Genomic DNA, 10168 nt, shown 5'->3' with positions numbered 1-10168 from the left:
GCACTGGATCTTTATCATAGGCAAAAATGTGCACATGTTCAGTCGTTTTTGTAGTCAATTCCTCAAGGCATGCATCTATAAATAATTGACTTTTAGAAAACATTCACCGGAATGAAAGCGTGACATCTGCCCTAGTAGCGGCCAGAGGTGTCAAGTAACGAAGTACAAATACTTCGTTACCTTAGGGGAGAACCGGGGCAAAAGTAACGCGGGACGAAAGTAACAAAGCGATTTTCTCAGAGCCCCGACTACATTCGCATTTCAAGTTATGACACCATGTTCAGCACGCAACCCTTGACGGAGCTGCCAAATATCATGTGATTTCGTCATCGTTTCCCGCGGTTAGGTCAGGAAAACTGTTTTCGAGTACAGTAAATAAACTTCTGAAGCGGTACTTTTTTTTCTAATTACAAGTTGTGTTTCTCCTTTCATGCGTCACAATAATGATCAATCTACAGGTTATTTAGTACTGTAACACATCCTGAAGTTTGACTTGTCAGTATTTTTCAATATGAAAGTAATTTGGGTTTAAATGTCAGATGTTCCTGTCGGGACGAAAGTAACACTTGTTACTTTCGTCCCGCTGCAGTGACCACAAGAGTTTATTTTGTCCCACTGCTAATGTGGTGGCTTTCTCTGCATTGCAGCATTTATTAAAACATGTTCATATTGTATTATACTAGCAGAATATGCCAAGGGTGAGGGTCAGAAAAACAGACATAGGTCTGATTCAGCCAGATGTTTATGAGAGGGCGTTTCTGGACATATCTGTTGCTGATTTCGGTATATCACCATTTATTCACTCATCTGTTTACATTTACCATACTCACATTTAGTTTTTAGCCATACCTTAGTTTTTCCACACCCACCTATGAATTTGCAGTGTTTCTATTCAGAAGTTTTATGCATATTTTGAATGTATGCATAAAAACAGCTGGATTGGAAACATGACTACTGCTACATTATGTTGAGAATGTATATTATGCTAATTTAATTAAATTTTCATATTGTTCAAACTGTTGAAAAAATGTTTTATAAATTAAATTGACATTGCCCCCCAAAAATATTCTAAACAATTCAAGTTTGTACTGTCAGGTTACTTTTGAAACATTTGATGAACCTGAAATTCTCAATTTGAAATGAAAATGTAATTTAATATTTTTTTTTTTTTGCAAAGATAAAGGACAAAATATGTTTGCAGTTACTTATGAACAAGGTCATGGTCAGGTATATTTAATAAAAACAAGACTAGCACAAAAAAATCTAGCTTGTATTGTTGTGTTACTTTTGACCCACCTGTGTGTTACTTTCGTCCCACCTGACGGGGTCGAAAGTAACAATGTGCAACTTATGTTCAAAGTGAAATTATACTGAAGCCGTTCTACATTTGTACAAAATACCACCTGGTATTGATAGACCACACATGTGAGTTATTGACCACAGCAAAAATATATCGCTGTCTAAAACATTACCTTTTAAAATTACATTTTTGTGAAAAATGTTACTTTCGTCCCTGCTCTCCCCTACTTAAGTAGAAATTTCGGGTATCTATACTTTACTGGAGTAATTATTTTTCAGACGACTTTTTACTTCTACTCCTTACATTTTCACGCAATTATCTGTACTTTCTACTCCTTACATTTTAAAAATAGCCTCGTTACTCCTATTTCATTTCGCTTGTTTTCATTCCGGCTTGAAAAACAACAACAACAACAACAACAACAACAAAACAACTATCCAGATAAATCGCGCCATCTGGGGCCTGTTGCACAAAAGTAGGATAAGGGATTAAGCCAGGATATATTGGTGATCCTGGCTCAATTGATCCCTAATCCGGTTGCACTAAAGCTGGATAGGGGGCAGGAGGATATGTTATGGTATAAATTACCATGGAGATTTATTCTGTGGAGCTAGCCTGCTCCAGACCAGGCTAAATTCCAGGATCTATTTAATCTCATCCCTAATGTCAGTCAGCAGTCGCCACAAATGGAAACCAATAGTTATTTCACTGCTCACTATACATTGTTATCACATATAACTAGACCCACTGTCATTATTTAAACGTTTGTGATCATTAATTTCAATCATTTTGGATAAATAATGATTTTTAGATGATGTTGCTATCATTAGATAATTTACAGTTTCCAATAGACTATAAGGCTATATATAAAATGATAGAATATTAGGGCCACAGAGGGAAAAAAAAAAAAAAAAAAAGTCAAGTCATAATATTGTAACCAGTTGTTTTAAAGGAGGACAGTTGTTAAAATGACAGATGTGGGGCATTTCGTGAAATTGTACTGCAGTATGGTTTCATAAACAAAGACATGCTGATGTGCCAGAATATGAAGTATCACATTGTCATAACTATCAAAACTGTAAAAAGAATATGTTGCTTTTCTGCAGAAAGAACCAGCCTCATAAATTTATGACTTTATCCTTTTTCCTCAGTGGGGCCCTAGTACTCTGTCATATAAACAAATACACATTCCATATGAATATAAAAACACAATGTGTAACATTATGTTCCTTTATTGAATAAGGACAAAACAAAGCAGGTAAACTATCAGCTCCTTTCGAAACTGAAGTCACAGTGACTCTACAAGATGGAAAGCACAGAATCAAAGCATATTATACAAAATGATACATACACATTCAAAGGTCTGTATATAACACACCCTGCATGTCTGCACACTAAAATAAATGCAGGACAAATCCATACACATCAACTGAACAGACAAATGAATGGATGCAGTAGCCTCCCTGCAGCCTTGTATTACACACAGTATACCGCACAAACATCATAAGAGGCCAAATTCGTAAAAAAACCAACCCAAAAAAACCCTATTTCCTCTGCCACAGCAGGACATTTTTTACCTAAATTGAAAGCACACATACTAACTAAAATAATTCAACACATATTGGTCCCTCAGCAGCCGACCACTGTCGTCATCAGGGAAGATTGCCGGATTGTCCCAGTCCATGGCTGGTGGCACTCTGGGGGCCCTCTCCTTCCTCAGGCAGGCCACATTGTGGAGGACAGCACAAGCCACAGTAATATCACATGCCCTAACAGGGTTGACCCTTAATTTGTGAAGGCAGTGAAAGCGTGCCTTCAGGAGGCCAAAGGTCATTTCAACTCTGGCCCTGGTCCTGGCATGGGCATGGTTGTAGGCCTGCTGTGCTTCCTGGGGGTCTGTGAAAGGTGTCAGGAGAAAAGGCTGGCAGCCATACCCCCTGTCTCCCAGCAACACACCAGAGAATTCACCTGTCAACACAAAATCTCATCATTACTACCTCATAAACACAGTGATATTCTTGACACAGCCATGATGGTTATAAATAGGGGTTGTGTGGCTTACCTTGTGATAGGCACTGATAGATTTCAGAGGCCCGAAAGATTCTGGAGTCATGGACTGAGCCAGGCCATTTTGCCACAACATTGCTGATCACACAGTCAGCATTGCAGACCATCTGAAATCATAAGATGAGGAATATTACACCAATCAATGCACATCATTGGCAATGCAGAGTGTTCGTCAATGGACAATATCAAAAAGTTATGTTCACCTGAACATTAATGCTGTGAAAGGATTTCCTATTCACAAAATCGGCCTCATGGGCACCTGAGGGGGCTTTTATCCTTATGTGTGTGCAGTCCACTGCACCAATGACATTGGGGAAACCTGTCACACAAAGTAATGAGTATCCTACTATGTGTTAACAGTTGTCCTGTAATTTGTAGATCCTCTTACCTGCAATCCTATAGAACTCCTCTTTCATGTCACAGAGTCTTCTGTGGCCAGGGAAGGAGATGAAGACATCTGCTAATGCTTTGATAGCCAGACACACACTCCTTATTGTGCGGCAAATTGTGGCCTTGTTCAGCTGTTCTGCATCCCCCACTGAGTACAGGAAGGCTCCACTAGCAAAAAAGCGCAAGGCCACACAAACCATTTGCTCCACACTCAGTGCATGGCTCCGTGCAGTGCGGTGCTTAATCCTGGGACCCAGTAGTCTGCATAGATACCTGATGCCATCTGCAGAAAACCTGTATCTTTCATATAGATGGTCATCAGGGAAGGCCAGTGGGTCCAACCGGTCCCTGAAGACCCTTTCTCGCCTGAAGGCTCTCCTCAGCACAAGTGCACGGAACAGAAAGGCAAAAGGAAGATCCAAGTCAGCAAAGTTTTTATTAAGGGCATCCAAAAAGCGTAATCAGAGTACAGGCAGGGGTCGGCATCCAAACAACACTCCAAAAATAAAACAAGAAACAAAAACAACAAACCAAAACAGAAACAAGGAAACCAGGGATGACCAAGGGTGACATCAAACAATGAACCACAAATCCAGACAGCAACAAACCAGGTATAAATAGACAGACACTGATGAGGTGATACAAAACAGCTGGGTGCAATGATGAGTGGTGATTAGTCCGGGAGTGTGTAAAGGTCCAACAGGTGGAAATGACACCGGGAATGCCCTTAAAGGCTGGGCCTTCATATCGTGACAAGGCTTCTTCATCCACCACATCTCGTGGCCACACAGAAAGGAACACACAATGGTTCATATAGCTGGGCCACACCTGGGCTGGGGGGGTGGGCAAAAGAGGCCGGTGCCTTATAACGATGACTTGGTTGTACTGATTGCTGTGAAAATAAAAAATACCTTAGAAAGATGTCACCGTCCTGTGTGCTCACAATAAGAGCTCATATGTCATGGCTCACTTGACTTTACGAGAATATACCTAATTTTTATTTTGAGCTGTGTCATCTTCTTGGAGCTGGGGGAGGAAAGAAAAATAATGATTAATACATTTGTGTTACAGTTAGCATACAGTGTACATTGAAGGCATATCTCACCTCCCTCTCAAGTTTTTTTATTTCAAGGTCCAGTTTCCTAATTGTCCTCTTTTTTATTTCGGACTCCAGTGCAAGATTTTCTATCTTTTTCTTCTTGTACTGAATGTCTATGTCTGCCAGTTCTATTTGGCGCCGGAGGTGGTTGCCATACAACTTTCTGATAGCTTGTGAGCTCTGTGAACACAATACAATTAGCGCAGCTGGAATTTGGCAGGATGTGGTGTCCTTTTATTAATACGCACTATGTTGCCAGGCTGGTTTTCCCACTGTATAGCATCTGGGTCCTGTAAAAGAAATTAGATTTTTTGATTTTGATGAGGACTCCTCACCATTGTAGAGTAAATAGTACTTTCACAGTCTTAACATGATACCTCATGCCTTCTGGAATCCACAGAGATGGTCTCCTCCTCATCATCGTCTCCATCATGTGCTGTTGCTGCTGCACTGGGGCTTTCACCCTATCACATTTAATCGGATTCATATTGAAGCTAGTAGACAAGACATGCCAGGCCTACAGTATGCCTTTGATGGAGTACTCACTGGATCAGCATCGTCTGGTGCTTGTGCTGGTGGCTCTAACAGGAACACAGTGCTGCCAGACACTGCAAGGCAATAGGTAAACCAAAGTCAGACAGTCCAAATTGATTCAATATGAATGTGGTTGTATTCCATGTAGAGATGGAAGGACATACCTTGAATGAAGCGGGTGGCATCTTGGGAGGAACCTATGCTCGTCTCTTTCCCCCCAGGGATCCCCTCTAAGACGGGCCTGCCTTTATTTAGCTCCAAGGCCATGTCCTCTGCTGGGGTAAGGTCAGCCTTTGGTGACCCACCACCCGTGCCTTGTCTGTGGGTATTCTTTTTCACTGCTAAAACAGTACAGACAATGTGTGAGCAGGCACCTTCTGGGTACAATATATGCTTGTGCTTTGTTAAATATTAGTCAGGGACCATACCATTCTGCAGAATGTTCTTGTATTTGATTTTGACCTGCTGCCATGTCCGTTTTGGCCCGTTCATGTTTAATCTACATCACACGCACACACACACACACACACACACACACACATTCTTTATCACAAGAACATTTAATGGAGTCACACTGACAAAAATGACTTGGTATTTTTGTATTGTTTTCAGTAAAAATATAAAAAAAAAAAAAAAAAACACTAAAGATGTATTTTCTTGATTTTCTAAATGACCTAGCAAAATAAGTATAGGTTTAGACCAAAAATATAAACTTCAAGTAAATGTGTGCTTAAAACAAGCAAAAAATTTAAATATCTGTCAATATAATAAGAAAAATTCTCTTGAAATAAGTTTACTTTTTCCATAAACACTTACTTTTAGAAAAGTTCTCTTGTTTCACTGGCAGAGTTTTTTGCTTATTTTCCTAGGTTATTTTGCTCTAGAAAATATTTAAGATTTTTTTTAGATATTTTTTTTTGACTGAAAACAAGACAAAAATACTAAGTAAGAAAGACATTTTTGCAGTGCAGTGAGCAACCAACCTTGGGTCCTTTGAAAGGCGCTATATAAATTAAAGTGATTATTATTATAGCTCATCTATGTATTCAAGAAAATTTTATTTATATAGCACTTTTCACAATTGTTTCATTCTGTCAAAGCTGCTTTACATTAATAAAAGCAGGGGAAACACAAAAAAAACCGGTGGACAACATAATAAGCAGAGTACAACGGCTAAGATTAAACCGTACTGAGCGTAGTAACGTAAAATAATAATGTAAGGCTTTAATAATAATATATCATAGCTTTATACAGTGTGATGGAGTTACGTTACACAATTTCACTCATATATGCAGTGCATTTCAATAAAAAATTTAACCGTTTCATAATTACAGTACAACTGCGTTTTTGGAGATGTGAATTAAATATTTGATTTGTAATTGTGATGTTTCAGCGGAGCGGTGAGTGTGTAATTGTGCACTACTTACGCATTCAGGCGGTCTGCAATACTTTGCCACGCTTTTTCTCTTTGCTTTATCACTGTGGCGGTGTTGCCTTTCTTCTTAATTATATCTTTTACCTCCTCGTATGCCTCCATGAGGATTTGTGCTTCCGACGGGGAAAAGTACGCGGCTCTAGAATGAGAACATAGCCTACCATTCTGACACACTATTGGTTTGTACGCGATCCAGCGCACCTGCACGTCACAAATCACGTCACACTCCAGCAAGGACGACAGTGTTGGGGGTCGTTACTCAAAAAAGATTATTTCTTAAAAGTTATTATTTCTCACAACATCAGCAAGCATGGCTTTGTACACATAAACATTACAATTATATCAAACAGAACCAAAGCACAAACATTTGCTTGACCATCCAACAGCAGCACATTGAAAAGTTATTTATTTACCTCCAACTCTCATTGCAGAACACACAATCCACAGTCTCCTCAACCGTTTCCTCCTCCATATTCTTCTTTTCTTTTTCTGTTTTCGCTGCAAATCAGCGCACAGGCAATTCGTATTGCAAGCTTCTTGCGGGCTACCGTTTTTAATAATAATAATAATAACTCCGGTCTTGCACGCGTGATATCGCGTTGTTTCCTTGTCACATCTCGCGTGTTTTTGGTTGTGAAACGTAGTTTGCGTGCCAGACAGTTGTCGGCGATTCTTCCTATCATGCAGTGTGAAACCTTCTGTCGCCGATCCATCGTGCAGTTTGAACACAGCAGCGACTGAATGCTGGCCAAGATAGTCATACAGTGTGAAAAGAACAGTGACCCGACTGCTTTGAAAATCGTGCAGTCTGAACTCGGCTTAAAGGACAATCACGATTCCTTTGACTGTAACTTTTTGTAAACAAACAGATTAAGTGTGATTAAGTACCACTTGAGATGCAGACAAGTTGAGATGCTTTGTTTGTTGTCAGCACTTTGATTTCAGTACCAAAAAGTTTATTTTGACTAATAGTGTAATTTTCTACCATATACAATTGAATAAAATTAACAGCTAGCTAACAACAACTTGCTTTGCACTTTTTTTCTGTTTTCACCTCACTCCAGTCTAAACTAGGCTAAATTATTTTTTTAGGTAATTTTTCTACACATTGTCATATAAATAACCTGAAAATACTGTAGTTCATTAAGATTAAATCTTACTAACCACTCTTACTAAAAAAATGGGGTAAGCACACTTATATTCTCATTTCAAGAGGTGTTCTGAGTAAATGTTTTGTTTGTAACACTTTATAATATGGTTTGATTTGTTAACATTAGTTAATGTATTAGACTAATAACCAACATGAACTAACCATGGTCAATACATTCGTTACTGTATTTATTAATCTTTGTTAATCTTAGTTAATAAAAAATACAGCTGCTCATTGTTTGTATATGTTACTTCACAGTGCACATTAACTATGTAAACAAATAGAGAGCAATTTGAGAGCAAGACAGCGCTCGTGTTGTTTTAAGACGGTGAATGCGCGCTCTCTCTCTCTCTCGCTGCTCGTTCTTATATGCGCCCTGACAAGTGCATTCTATTCTACATCACTCACCAAACAAATAAGGCTTTGGCAGCCGCAGGTGCAGGAAAACTCCTGCATTAGTTATGTCAGTGTAAATCTATACTACCATTAACCTATAAAACACTACTACACTATAAAAACGGGCGTGTGATTAAGCAGCACCAAAGGAGACATGCTCTACGATTTATTTTTGGCAACAGTAGGCTGTCATAAAACAAGAGAAAGTTGACATTAGTGATGGGTCAAAAATACCATTCAACGCGCTGCGTGACAGCCTTTATGATAGCCAGCTAGTAAACGTTAAGTGAACACCGCAGCATGTCGCTAGTTAGCAAAAGGGCTTAACTTACTGATGGGATGGAAGGTGGTGTTTTTGGTTCGTCCATCTTTTTCGCTGATCAAAAGGCAGAACGGGAGCGCGTGCAGTCTTCTTAATCGCTTGATTCGCTCGATGTGCCAGCTTCATCAAACCTGCCATCCACCGTTCTGGCAGTGGTAATGTGGGTTTGGAATGGAACGATTCGTAACATTTTTATAATAGTAACGAGTAACGATGCAGCACATAAAAAAATATCGGAGTAAAAGTATTAAACTCTTTGAAAATATGTACTGAAGTAAAAGTGGAAGTAGGAGAAAAAAAATAATACTCTAGTAAAGTACAGATACCGCCTTTTAGTACTTAAGTACAGTAGTGAAGTAGTTCTACTTCGTTACTATACATCTCTGGCAGCCAGGAATCGTGTTTCCTGACATTTATATGTGCCTGATTTAGACGCCGGAGAAATACATAAAGCAAATCTGCCTGTGAATATTTTATATAACTACAATAGGTCTAAATCCAAGTAATCACTTATATCAATGTTATACATATCGTCATATTGTCCAGCGATAAAACTTGTATAGGTCTTGTCAGTGTTAATTTTAAAAACATCCAATTATGCAGAATATAAGATGGTAAATATTTAATTGATGAGTTGTCATCACAATATATAACAATACAATATATACGGTATGATTTTACCTCAAAATCTAACAATTTGACACAAAATGATAACTGCAAATCCATGTTTCTCTGCTGGACTCCAGCTGTTTCTGTGAATTGCAGTGATCCATTTGCTTCTTTTTTCTGTAGCTTTCAGCAGTCTTTAAATATATACCTCAGGTTTTGTGTCAAAGCTATTTATACAGTCAATCACAAAGCTCTTTCCTGTTTTGGATGAGTTGTGTGTTTTTCGCGGCATTCACGCTGAAAACCAATGCTGCCGCTCAGTCTTTGTGCCACTCAGTGAGCGTGACCACAGTCATAACGGTCGACGGTGACGTCACGTGCATATGTGCCATATCTATTGTGGCACTAGTGCAAAGAAAAGATAGTGTAAAGAAAATACATAAATGGAAGACCCCCCCACCCCATTTAAAATTTGAGTTTTATATATTTCTATACAGAAGTGGTAATCTAAGACTAAATGTTTGAAAGTGTTTAAACTGTGTTTTTGGCTCTTTTTTATATACTTTGATATATTTTTTTGTTATTGAGCAAAACTTGTGTTCATGCTTGATATGCAAACTGTATTTGCAAGTGAATATTTTTACATTTGTTTGTGCAACAGGGAAGGTTATAGAGCATTTAGAAAATGTTATACTGAGTTTATGATAGTACTACAGCAGTTAATGCGAGACGAGCAGATAGCTAACACACAGAATTGAATGGTGATTTGAATGCAAAACAAGCATATTAAATGTGTTCACCAGAAACGGCGCCTGTTCCTTTCTATATGTGTAACATATTTTGGCGAGCTAGCCAGGAGAGGTAGA

At 38.7% G+C, this 10168-nt stretch overlaps 2 protein-coding genes across 3 annotated transcripts; both read right to left on the bottom strand.

Annotated features, from left to right (window-relative positions):
- Window positions 1-2495: 2495 nt before the first annotated feature.
- LOC125253298 (putative nuclease HARBI1) lies at window positions 2496-4188 on the bottom strand (the record flags this gene model as incomplete). Its single annotated transcript, XM_048167216.1, has 4 exons — window positions 2496-3268; window positions 3363-3474; window positions 3571-3686; window positions 3756-4188. Coding segments are annotated over 4 exons (1032 nt in total), but the record flags the coding sequence as incomplete, so codon positions are not given.
- Window positions 4189-4589: 401 nt separating this feature from the next.
- LOC125253592 lies at window positions 4590-6949 on the bottom strand. Of its 2 annotated transcripts, XM_048167623.1 has the most exons (9): window positions 6818-6949; window positions 5819-5889; window positions 5555-5731; window positions 5403-5464; window positions 5234-5320; window positions 5105-5146; window positions 4863-5036; window positions 4748-4783; window positions 4590-4649 (listed from the first exon to the last, which is right to left on the bottom strand). In XM_048167623.1, the coding sequence occupies exons 1-8, from the start codon at window positions 6925-6927 to the stop codon at window positions 4748-4750; spliced, it is 759 nt and encodes a 252-aa protein (XP_048023580.1). In that variant the 5' UTR covers window positions 6928-6949; the 3' UTR covers window positions 4590-4649. The 2 variants fall into 2 exon arrangements, with proteins under 2 accessions (XP_048023580.1, XP_048023579.1); XM_048167622.1 differs by lacking the exon at window positions 4590-4649 and having other exon boundaries at window positions 4758-5036.
- Window positions 6950-10168: the final 3219 nt, after the last annotated feature.

The sequence above is a fragment of the Megalobrama amblycephala genome, linkage group LG18 (assembly GCF_018812025.1).
Source record: "Megalobrama amblycephala isolate DHTTF-2021 linkage group LG18, ASM1881202v1, whole genome shotgun sequence".
NCBI lineage: Eukaryota > Metazoa > Chordata > Actinopteri > Cypriniformes > Xenocyprididae > Megalobrama > Megalobrama amblycephala.
This window is presented reverse-complemented; position numbering and strand designations above follow the sequence as displayed.